The sequence below is a fragment of the Rhinatrema bivittatum genome, chromosome 1 (assembly GCF_901001135.1).
Source record: "Rhinatrema bivittatum chromosome 1, aRhiBiv1.1, whole genome shotgun sequence".
NCBI lineage: Eukaryota > Metazoa > Chordata > Amphibia > Gymnophiona > Rhinatrematidae > Rhinatrema > Rhinatrema bivittatum.
In genome coordinates, this window is record NC_042615.1 from 723,653,506 (window position 1) to 723,666,082 (window position 12,577).

At 42.1% G+C, this 12,577-nt stretch overlaps 1 protein-coding gene across 11 annotated transcripts in view; it reads left to right on the forward strand.

The window, feature by feature from the left end:
• SLC38A9 (solute carrier family 38 member 9) overlaps positions 1-12,577 on the forward strand; it is a 218,863-nt gene that overhangs the window by 92,967 nt on the left and 113,319 nt on the right. For all 11 annotated transcript variants that reach the window (XM_029577187.1, XM_029577153.1, XM_029577143.1 and 8 more), the window contains one exon: positions 9,485-9,620. In XM_029577187.1, the coding sequence (XP_029433047.1) occupies positions 9,485-9,620 (136 nt within the window). The remainder of the gene's footprint in view (positions 1-9,484; positions 9,621-12,577) is intronic.

Sequence of the window (12,577 nt, forward strand, 5' to 3'; positions counted from 1 at the left end):
TATCACTATAGTCTTCCCCAACACACAAGGGATTTCTACCCATAAAGATTCAATTGTGCATTTAGTCTCATGCAGGATGTTTATCATGTTGGATTCTATGCCATCTTGGACATAAAGTGTCTCCCGGGTGCTCCTCTCTGTCATTGCGATATAATTTGTACTCCGGTATAGCACTGTCCCATTGGTTATCCTCCTTCCACCATGTCTCTGAGATGCCAATTAAGTCTGTCATCATTCACTCCTATACATTCTAATTCTCCCATCTTACTTCTTAGACTTCTGGCATTAGCATACAAACATTTCAAAGTTTGTTTTTTGTTTGTATTTTCATTCTGCTTTTTAATTGATAGGGATAAGTTAGAATTTTTTAGCTCAGCTCAGTTTTTAGTTACAGGCACTTGGACTACTTTTCTTATAATTGGAACCTCAATGTTGGGATGCCCTAATTCTAATGCATCATTAGTATCCTTTGAAGATACCTCTCTCCGAACCATGCACTGCTGAGCGACTGTCTGCTTTCCCCTTTGTTCTAGTTTAAAAGCTGTTCTATCTCCTTTTTAAAAGTTAGCGCCAACAGTCTGTTTCCACCCTGGTTAAGGTGGAGCCCATCCCTTCGGAAGAGACTCCCCCTTCCCCAAAAGGTTTCCCAGTTCCTAACAAAACTGAATCCCTCTTCTTTGCACCATCGTCTCATCCACGCATTGAGACTCTGGAGCTCTGCCTGCCTCTGGTGACCTGCGCGTGGAATAGGGAGCATTTCAGAGAATGCTACCCTGGAGGTTCTGGATTTAAGCTTTCTACCTAAGAGTCTAAATTTGGCTTCCAGAACCTCCCTCCCACATTTTCCTATGTTATTGGTGCCCACGTGTACCACGACAGCCGACTCCTCCCCAGCACTGTCTAAAATCCTATCTAGGTGACGTATGAGGTCCGCCACCTTCGCACCAGGTAGGCACGTTACCAGGCGATCCTCACGCCCACCAGCCACCCAGCTATCTCATTCCTAATAATTGAATCACCAACTATGACAGCCGACCTAACCCTTCTCTCCTGGGCAGTAGGCCTTGGGGAGATATCCTCGGTGAGAAAGGACAATGCATCACCTGGAGAGCAGGTCCTTGCTACAGGATCCTTTCCTGCTGCATCAGGTTGATGCTCTCCAATCATGAGACCACCTTCCTCCAAGGCAGCACCAGGGCTGCCAGTCTGAAGTTGGGAGTTGGCTACTATGTCCCTGAAGGTCTCATCTATATACCTCTCTGTCTGCCTTAACTCCTCCAGGTCTGCCACTCTAGCCTCCAGAGATCGGACTCGTTCTCTGAGAGTCAGGAGCTCTTTGCATTGCATGCACATGTACAATTTATCACCGGCGGGTAAAAAAATCATACATGTGACACTCTATGCAAAAGACTGGGAAGCCCCCACTCTTGCTGCTGGACTGCTGCCTTCATTTCAAATTTGTTCAGTTCCTACTTAAGTTTTAGGAATGTATCTAATTAATGTTCTTTAAATGTATTAGTGAATTCACTATATGTCTGGTAGTGACCTGCACGGGATTGATCAAACTCTCTCAATAAGGTGTTTTGTTTTTTTAAAGTGGCACCTGTCTATAAATTAAAGGATGAGCTAGGGGTGGGAGGGTTGGGAAATACAGTCTAACTTCAGTTAGTCAGCCAGAGTGATTCACTGCTCTCTTGATTAACAAATGTTTGTACCTAATCAAACCAAATCACACTACCTCAACACTTTTCCAAGGTGAGTAACTGAACTGAACTTTTCAACCTTTTTACTTAGGTATACACTGCTCCTAGCTTATTTCTAGCTTCTGGCTACTTTTTTTTTTTTTTTTTAGTATACAAACGCTCTAACTTCTGCTTACTAGCTGCCTTACTGACTATTAAAAGCACAAGCACACTAAATAATATTACCAAATAGTTAACTTTGCCCCGATACTTTTAAAAAAGACAATGTCCCAAGCAAAACCTTACTGATTCCTTTCAGCCACCAGCAAGGTGATCCTCTCCTCTCAGTGCTCCCACATATATAGTTATAAAATCTTTAATTTCTGGCAATACACTCTGTATTGCCTGTCCTTTCACTCTCTCTCTGCCTGGCTACTTTATGCAAGTGTTAATCTCTCTGCTATAGAGCAGTTATGTAAATAGGCTTCCAACCCCTCTAGGCATTCCTGACGTTTTAAGATGCTGAGAAGAGGGGGGATAATTACCTGCCAAAAGTAAACAGAAAGATTTTGATTGCTTCATATTTTTATGGGACTAGTCCAAGAGCAGTGTTCCCTGTTCAAGTTAAACTTTTTATAGTGCCTCCAGGCTCTCTAACTGCTGCACATTTTAGGGCTGACTCAGATGTGACATAATTTAGCTGCTAGGAGAGTGGGTCAGAGCCAAATGTGAGGAGGCATAGTCTCCCCCACCCCTTTTGCTGGTAGCTATACCTTACCTCAAAGATATAAATAATATACAAACATTCAGCTTTTTCTAGTAGAAACATAGTTCTAGATAGAGGGGTCCAAATAAGAAGCTACACGGGGTTAACCTGATGAGAATTATGGAGAAATATTGCTTGACAAAAATGAGGCTATATGGAACTACCTCCCACGGGAGCTGATGGAGGTAAAAGCAGTATCAGGATTCTAGAAAGCTTGGGAATAACACCTTTTATCTGCTGCCACAGTCTGTTTCTGTAAAGTGAAGATGAAGCCAGAGGTTTACTCCTTTGGAAATTCTGTGCCACTGTGCAATGCAGAGTTGATGCAGACTTCCCCTGCTCTGTAGAATTTCATGGCACAGTTAGCTGTCACACCCACTTGGGTCCCAGCATAGCGGCCGGTGGAAGAAATACCAAGGGCAGTGACAAAAGTATCCACCCATGAGGGCCAGAAGAGGGACAGCAGCTGCCTCATCTCTATGCACGGGCAGAAGAGGAAGTTGCTGCATGGGAACTGGGATAGAATTAGCAGCTGGTATAAATATCGGCCCATGGGACCTAGGACCAGAGCAGCAATGTCCGGCTCCAGTATAGTCTTGCAAGAGCTGAGCTAGAACCAATAGGGTCAATATTGGCCTGCGGGCTGGGGTGGAATCAGCAAAGGCAACAGATTCTGATTCAGGAATCTTTAGTAGCTATGATCCCCAATGATACAAAGGATCTTGGAGGGGTAAAAAAAAAAAAAGACTGGAAAGTTGAGGGAGGAAGAGGGTTAGGAGACAGCGAAAAGCTAGAAGGTGCAGGGTAGGAGAAGATTAGGAGACTGGGGAAGGCTGGAAGGTGGGGCAGGTGAGGAGTTAGAATACAAGAAGGGGAAGGAGAAGAGAGAGAAGCTGAGGGGCTATCAGTTTATCGATTATTAGTCTGGTGGAGAAGAGAGAAGGGATGAGAGACTAGTGGGTGGCACTGGAGGGGAGGAGAGGCTGATGTGCAGTGGCATGGGAGAGGTTGATTGGTGGGAGGAGCTGATGGGGACAGAGACAAAAGCCCTAATGGGTGTGAGCTGGAGGGCAAGTGGCTGTGGTGGGTACAAGTTGGGGAACTGGAGATTGAGGAATGATGGCAATGACTATTACAGTACACCTGGGAAAATTCTGCATGAAAAAAATAAAATTCTGCCTCTGAATTATTATTCTGACAGTGATTGTAATGTGTTATGTTGACAAAATATGCAGAATTGTAAAATTATGTGTGCAGAATGTTTAATTATTTGGCACAGAATTCCCCCAGGAGTAAATGTTGAGTGGGCTCTGGTCCTGAAGCAGCAATGAAAAGTGAGCAAACTAGATGTGCCAGACTATCTGTATCCTATTCTGTTTCTGTGGTTAAATAATTTGATGGAGTAAACTTATAATGCCAATAATAAGCTCTATAGTATTTACAGAATATATAGGGCTAGTGAGGTGGAAATTTACCCGGATAACTTTTCTCAGATATTCCGTTGCACTTAGCCCAGAAGTCTGCCGCTGAATGTGATATACCTGGCTAACTTTAGGACAGCAATTTTTCCCACTGAACTTGCCTGACTATTGTTTATCTGTGGAGCACTGAATATCAGCCCTAACCAGATACATTTTAGCCATGTCCCCAGAACATCTCCTGCTTTGCCTTTTTTTATCTGGCTAAACTTTAGCTTGGTAATGACTTGCTCAAGTACAGTTTTGCTAGTGAGAGAGCATGAATTTCAAATGTTAAGGTTTGTCCATCTAACTCATAGTTTCATCTTTGTACACAGCACTGTATGTGCGTAGAAGGGGGAAAAAGAAATGAAATTAATTAAAATATAATAGCCCAATAAAAATAAGTTTTAAGATGCATAATTCTGGGTTAATGTGGGTCCCTTTCTCAGGTAAAATCTTTTGGTTTTCTTCTAGCAATTTACATTTAGGTGACTTTAATTTATATGTGGACATGCATCCTTTATCCTCCATTTGTGATCAATTTATTATGAGAGGATATGAGCGCAGATTATTAATGAACCAACACATAAGCTAGGACATACCCTAGACCAGAGCTTCCCAAAACTGTTTTGGAGACCCCACAGTCAATCGGGTTTTCAGGATATCCACAATGCATATGCATGAGATACATTTGCATACCATGAAGACTCGGTATGTACAAATTTATCTCATGCCATATGCATTGTGGATATCCTGAAATCCCGACTGGCTGTGGGGTCCCCAGGACAGGTTTGGGCAGCCCTTCCCTAGACCTTATTTTTGCAAATATGTTAATTTACATCAGTGGTTGTCCAGTCGGCGCCATAGTTTGATCATGCTGTAATTACCCCTTGGAAGAGAGAGGTGATCACTTTTGTTCCTGTGTAACCTCTAGTGTTGAAAAGAGGCAGGATTGATAAAGAGGCTGTTTGAAGAACTTTTAGCTTTTAATCTTTCCAGTTTTGCTTCTGATGTGGAATCAGCTGTCCATATTTGGAACTCTGCACTGAGCAGCACTCTTGATAAATTGGCACCATTAAGATCTCTGTTATAAGAAAAATGAAGGCAGGGTTACCAATGAACTTCGTGAGATGAAGCATAAACTTCGTAAATTGGAGCATTATTGGCTCCTTTCCCAGACAATAGAGGCTTTGCGGGTTTATAAGAACCAATTGTCCTTGTATGAAACATCTTTGGAATATGCTAAAAATAAAAAAAGTTTAGTGCTCAGATACATGCTGTTGATAGGAACTCTGGAGAGCTATTCAGACTGGAATGAAATCTGACTAGCTTCCCTGAGAGCTATCCTGGCAGCAGAGCAAATAGCTCTGGGCTTCCCAGTTATGATGCTTTTATTGATTTTTTTTTTTTTTTTTCCTCAACAAAAATTTCAAAAATCACTGGGATGTTTGTATTGGTAACTTCTTGGTTTTCTGTTATGCCTGAAGGCATAGACACTAAATGATCCCATTTTGAGCAAGTCTCTGAAGTTTGTTTGTTTATTTATTTATTTAAACAGTTTTATATACCGTTGTGTGGACAAGTCCATCTCAACGGTTCACAAATTTGACACAATAAAAACAGGAAGAATAACTAGAAAAAGGAAAAATACATATCATATTTTAAATATCTCTAAAAAGCTACAATTTAAAAATATAAAATTAACAAAAGTTAACAATAAAAGTACTACAGATTAAAAGGATTAAACAGTAAAAGTTAAAAAGTTAAGAAACCGCTAAAAAACAGTCACTGCCTAAAGACTCCTATGTTCCCTTTACTCATCTGCATATGCTTGCCGGAATAACCAGGTTTTTAAGTCCTTCCGAAATTGTTTCTTATCTTTTGTACTCTCAAGTCTAGTGGTAATTTATTCTAAAATTTCGGACCCGCAATTGATATAGCTCTCTCTTACTTCACACAGGTGGGCTGATTTGATATTTGGAATTGTAAGAAGTCCTTTATTTGACGATCTCAATTCACGTTGCAGTAAATGCAGTCTTATTGCAGTATTCAGCCAATCAGTCATATCCCCATATAAGATTTTATGGATAATACATAACACCTTAAAAATTATCCTCTGTTCAATTGGCAGCCAGTGCAAATCTTTCAAGACTGGCGTTATATGCTCTCTCCTTCTGGTACCCGTCAGTATACATGCCGCGGTATTCTGTAAAATCTGCAACGGTCTAAGTACGACTTTTGGTAGTGCAAGGAACATTGCATTGCAATAGTCCAATCCTGTGAATATCATTGATTGTAATACTAATCTAAAATTCTCTTGGTATAACAGTGGTTTGAGCCGTCTCAACATCATTAACTTCCCATAGCCTTCCTTAACTTTCTTAGAGATATGTGTTTGGCAATTAAATTCCGTATCAATATGGAAGCCTAGAAAGTGAAAGTTATGCAGGTAATTTCCTCTTTTTGTTCTCTTACCTCCTGCAGCGTTGACCTTAAAGTCCGTAAAGGAATGAATTGCTCTTTTTCTAAGGGATTTGGTAGATTTGTCTTTTTCCAGCAGAAATGTACCTAAAGTGCTAAAATAGGCTTCAGTTGGGCCTTTGCTGAAAAATTATGGTTTAGACCAAACTGACATGGTTAGCTATTGGCCAGTCTCTTCTTTGTCTTTTTTAGCTAAAATTGTAGAATCACTGGCTCTGCATTAACGTAAGGATTTTATTGAAGCAAATCAGGTACTTGACCAATACCAGTTTAGATTCATAAAATCTATGACTACAGAGTCATTGCTGCTTTCCTTCCTTGACGTGATTAGAAGATGATTCAATGCGGGCAAAGCTTCATGTTGGTTTTATTGGATATATGTGTGGCCTTTGATATGGTTGACCATCAAATCCTCCGCTACCGCTGAAGGGAGTGTGATGTTTCTGGTTCAGTACTCCAGTAGTTTTCGTCCTTTCCCTCTGACTGCTCACAACAGCTGTGGACCAGTAATGGTAGCTCAGCTTAGCACTCCATTTCCACTGATGTTCCCCAGGGATTGGCCTTGTCAGCCATGTTATTTAATATCTATTTTAAAGTTGTTGGTTGGTCTCTGTGCGGGATACCTTTTATACACTGATGTATAGTTTTCATTCCAGTAAGCCCCTCGTGGTTGGAGACTACGGACATGATTTCTATCTGCTTTTCTGTAATTAGAAAGTGGATAACTCACAACAAGTTGCTACTCACTCTGAGAGAATCATTTTGCAGCACCGTCATATTGGTCAAGTTCCCTTCACTTCATGTTGAGAATACTGATATTCCTATTATCTCCCAGGTAAAAAGCCTGGGTGTTATAGTTAAGTATAATTTGACACTCCACAATCATTAAATTTGTCATTTGAGCTGCTTTTATTTTTAAACTTTGCTTGCTTAGAGCCCTAAAACCACTTTTAGATGCCTATGATTTTAGAACAGTGGTTCAGGCAATGATACTTCCATTGCTGGATTACTGTACTGTTTTCTTCTATATTGGACAACCAGCATATGCCGTGAAAGCACTGCAGTTATTACAAAATGCTGCTACTTTGCTGATTTCAGGGAGAAAGACGAGAGATCACTTAATTCCCATACTGTATGATATGCATTGGCTGCCAGTACAATGGCACCTAAAATTTAATATTGTGCTACTGGTTCATAAGCCTGTTGGGTAAATTCCATCTTGCACATTTATAATCCGTCAAGTGTTCTCCGTTCCTCACAACATGGGCGCTGCTAGCAGAAATGAGAGAAAAGTCCTTTTATGTTGCAGCCATGGTGGTCTGGAACTTGCTGCTGGAGAACCTTCATTTTATTAAGTTGTACAAAGACTTTTCCGGCCACGCTGAAGACTTATTTATTTCAGCAAGAATTTGACTGATATTGTAAGTTCTGTTGATTTATGATCTTTTCTCAGGCTATCTTTTGGGGGTTTATAACCCCTGGGAGTATGCTTAGTGGTCAGAGGGTTAGGCACAGCTGAAGGAGCTAGAGATCCCTCCCAGGATCTCAACACAGTGAGTTAGTTGGCTGCAGAAGCAGGAAGGTGAGATTCCTCCCAAATCTCAACTATAGAGAAGAGTTTCTTTTGAAGATTTTATGATTTCTTGGTCTGAAGAGAAGGGATTTCCCCCCCCCCCTCCCCGGTCTCCCTGAGGATTGGGATTTGGATATCTTTTTGCCCAAGTAACCAGTCAATTGAGGGTGGAAAGAGAGAAAGGGAAGAGTTAAGGACTTTGGACTAGAAGAACCCAGAGTCCCAACTCTAGACAAGTTGGATTCAGGGCCAGTGCAAGGGTATTTGGAGCCCTAAGCTAACCTTTTGCCTTGCATCCGCACCCCCCCCCCACCCCCCCGTTCAGGCCCCAGCTTCAGCCCCGATCTCATTCACTCAGGCAGGTCCCCCTCTTACACGCACTTAGGTTCCTTGTTTTATTCACACTTGCACCCTTACATAAGCTCGGGAGATAACACCTAAGATGGATAAACTGACAATGATATTCATTACCATTATATTTCTGATGTTGTTTTTGATTTTTGGTATTGTTTTGGATCATCCTTTTTTAAGTTATAGTAAAGATTAGTTTTACTTGAACACCAAACTTTGGACTCCTTTGGACTTCTTTGTGGATGTGCAAAGGATAAATGGACCCTGATGTGACCCAAATGTTTTAGTCTGCGGAGTTCATTTTGGTTCACCTGCCTTTGATTTTCCCCTTCTGGCACCTTCAAGAGATTTTGAGGCTAGCATGTGAACCTGCTATGGTCAATTGTGCCTAAGGCCCTGGAAGTTAAACTCCACCCCCTAAATCTGGACTCAAACCCAGACCATCCCTAGTGAAGGATAAAGCACCAAAACGGGGGACCGGTTACATTTTGGTAACTATTTTATTTGTAATTTTTTATTGTATTTATTTGTTTTATTTATTTTATTTTTTTTATGATTGACTATTCAATTTTGTATGTCTGCTAGGACTTTGGTATAAGTGACTCAAAAATGCAAAATAAACATTTGGCCTGCTAACATGATATATCATTACCACTTTCTATAAAGGCATTAGACTTAAATTAAATGAGATTTGCATTTATGATGAATAACAAAGAGGCACAGGGCAAGCTATAAGGTCTACTCAAAAAGTGTTTATGTTCTAAGAGAAGACAATAGTGAGGGCCAGGCTGCCTGGGCTTCAGAATGCAAATTCAGGTGCAGTTTTCTGCACTTGCATCAGAGAGGAAGAGAAGAAAGCCATTAGGATTGGAGGAGAAGCATGTTTAAGAGGGAAGAAATTGAGTTTTCTGGCAGGATTGGACTACTAGTAATTTTCATATTAACTTCTAGCAAGTAAATAATCCAGCTGGGAATTTTGCTGAGCAGTAGTTTGAAATGCAGAGAAGAACTCCTTTGTGACTGCCTCAAGGATTATGAAAATAAAACCGATTGGTCAGAACATTTTGACATAGTTATGTGCATTATAGCAGACAACCTTTGTTTAGTGAAGCAGGTCATGTTTATCATATTCTTTTGTTTGAAGGCCATTGTTTCTTTTTTTGGTCTCTAGGCCATTCCATGTTGAACCTACTAATATTACAAGTATAAATGGTGATGATCCACAGAGAGTAACAGCACAAGCCTCAGCAATGAGTACCCGAATTCAGTACTATGGAAAACTTGCTTCCTCATCTGAGAGAGCACTGGTAAGCAGAAAGTCTGCTTTGGCAAATTGGAGGGAATTTATTTGGTGCAGTGGAAGAAGGAGTGGGCCTGATTCATAATTGTGCCTGACTTGGTGTGCAGCAACAATGCCACAGGGAAGAGTGTGAGTGGACCGCATGAGGGTGAGTGAGGGGAGAGGAAAGTAAGAGGATTGTGGTGCATGATAGGGATGGGTGGTGAATGAGAGAGCTGGAGGGGGGGATGAGAAGGATAAGGGAGTAAAGAAGCAGAGGGCCTAATGTAATAAGACAGGAGTAAAAAAAAAAAAAAAAAAGTGCGATGTATTTCAGCACACAGTTTCTTTTTATTTTTTTTATTTATGAATTTTCACAATACAATACAAGAATATCTTGTTGAAATTAAAGAACATATGTACCATATATTTAAATTTATAACAAAAAAAAAGGAAAATTACATTTATACAAATGTTCTACTAACAACAGGAAAATTTAAGAGAATCTTTTCCTAGCTGAAATGTGAGCAAATTATCTAATATGTAATTAACCACTAAACGGGTCGATATAGTAAGGCCGCGTTAGAAAGAGTGCGGCAGTGCCGGGCGCACCCTCGTTTGCCCCACGCACTGTTCTGATCACATACCGCTCGATACTCTATTTAAATTGCTTGCAAATGCAAGCCGCGTATGCAAAGCGTTAGGCGAAGCGTTAGGCCCGCGCAACCCATTTTACTGTATAGGCGCTTAATACAGCGCCTATACAGTATCCTGGGTGCGCTGGTACCTGTCATTTCAAATGACATTTGAAATGACAGGCACCAGGAAGTGGATCCCAACTTTAACCCAGGAAAACCTAAAAACCGAAAATCCCCTCCTCCCGAAGCGATTCGACATGTGCCAACTTACCTTTTGTTGCTTTTCAGCCCCTTCCCTTCTCTGCCGCCCTCCGGAGGGGGCAGCCGGCAGTGAAAGCGGCTCGCAGCGGTCCCCCCCGCGCAGGTCCCGGTTCTCCTGGCTTGGCAACAGCAGTACAACAGCTAGGGCTCCATCCACCCCAATCCTTCCTTCCTTCCTGGCTCGGACAAATTGTGAAGCGGCTTGCAGCATCCCCCCCCCCCCCCGCGCAGGTCCCGGTTCTCCTGGCTCGGCGTGAGGTGAGAGCCCACTGTTCTGTGCCCTCTCCGGCACGAGCGGAGCAAAGCGTTCTTTCGTTGGCCGGAGCGCCCGTCTATTTGGGCGCTCCGGCCAATGAAAGCACATAGACGGGCGCGCGTGACGTCATGGCGTGTGTCACGCGCGCCCGTCTATGGAAGGAAGGAAGGATTGGAGTAGATGGAGCCCTAGCTGTTGTAGTTGCTGTTGCCGAGCCAGGAGAACCGGGACCTGCACGGGGGGGGGTCCGCTGCGAGCCGCTTTCGCCGCCGGCTGCCCCCTCCGGAGGGCGGCAGAGAAGGGGAAGGGGCTGAAAAGCAACAAAAGGTAAGAAAACAACAGAAAGTAATGTCGAGTCGCTTCGGGAGGAGGGGATTTTAGGTTTTTAGAGGTTTCTTTTTGGGGGAAAGTTTGCCGTCTACCATTACCCCTGCCTCTAACGCAGGGGTAAGGGTAGGCGGTAAGTTAGCAGGTTAAACGCGGGGCAAAATGGCAGGGTAAAATAGCGATAGTCGGGGCGCGCGTTACTGTATGGGAGGGAATAGCTAATTCGATCGTTTACATCTGATATACATGCCACGTGCGGAAGGGGTCACCCGGGGATTTAAAGAGGCAGTAAGGATGGGTTAAAGTGGATAGTGTATCGCAGGAAGGGCTAACGCGGCCGGAAAGTGAGTAGAAAGCGGGGTAACCGCGGCCCCACTTTACTGTATCGAGCTGAATGTAAGGTACAAAGAAATCCCCAAATATACTATTTAACCAGGTCTAAATTCCCAAGAAGATTTTTCAACTGTTCTGGATCCAAAAAGGGAGTAATCTTTCCCCCCCATATTTGCTTACACATCTACAGGGGTACTTTAAAAGGAAGAAACCCCCCTTATCTATTACTTCCTATTTTAAGGCTAGAAATCTTTTTCTACGTTTGAGTATTTTTTTCTAGATCAGGGAAGATCCTGACTTTCTGTCCATAAAATGTTTGTTCTATTTCTAAAGAAAGATTTCATGATGTTATCTTTATCAATTATGAAAGCGAATTGAATTAGAAGAGTACCTCTATTTTTTATCTGTTTCTTCTTGAGATTTCTGTAAGAAATCTGATATATTAATTGAAGTTGATACAGATTGTTCCTTCTCAGACCCTACCTTTACTCTATCTAAGGATGTTACTTCTTCTATCCCTTTTTTCTTTAACCCAAGATAAAAAGCTCTAACAATCACTGGATATCCTTGTTCAGGTATATTAAGAATTTTTGTGTCATAGGATTTAAATAATTCATTTGGACCCATATAACTAGTTATAGGAAAGTTAGTTATCCTTAAGTTTAATGCTCTAACTGTATTCTCCTAACTTTCCACCTTTCTTTGAAGTACCATTTCATTTTTTATCTGATGTTCTTGAATTTTTTTCTATACCCTTAACTCGATCATCTATATTGCTAATCTTTTCTGCTGATCTTCAATCTTACCCACATTCAGGGTGATCCAGTACCGAGCGGTAGGAAGAGCTGCGTTAGTGCCTACGGCACCCGCGGTTACCGCCTGCACAGTGCAGCTCACCTACCGCTCGATCCTGAAGCCTAATTATATGTAAATGTAAGCCGCGTCCGAAAAGCCTTAGTCCCGCGCAACCCAGGATACTGGATAGAGCGCCTATACAGGATCCTGGGTGCGCGGGCCTAAGGCTTCACGCCACGCTGGTATCTGTCATTTCAAATGTCATTTGAAATGACAGATACCAGGAAGTCTGGTCCGATCAGATGCAAAAATAAGTTGCTTCGCCGCTGTCATCTCTCTCCTCTCCTCCCGAAGCAGGCCTTGCTCCGGGAGGTG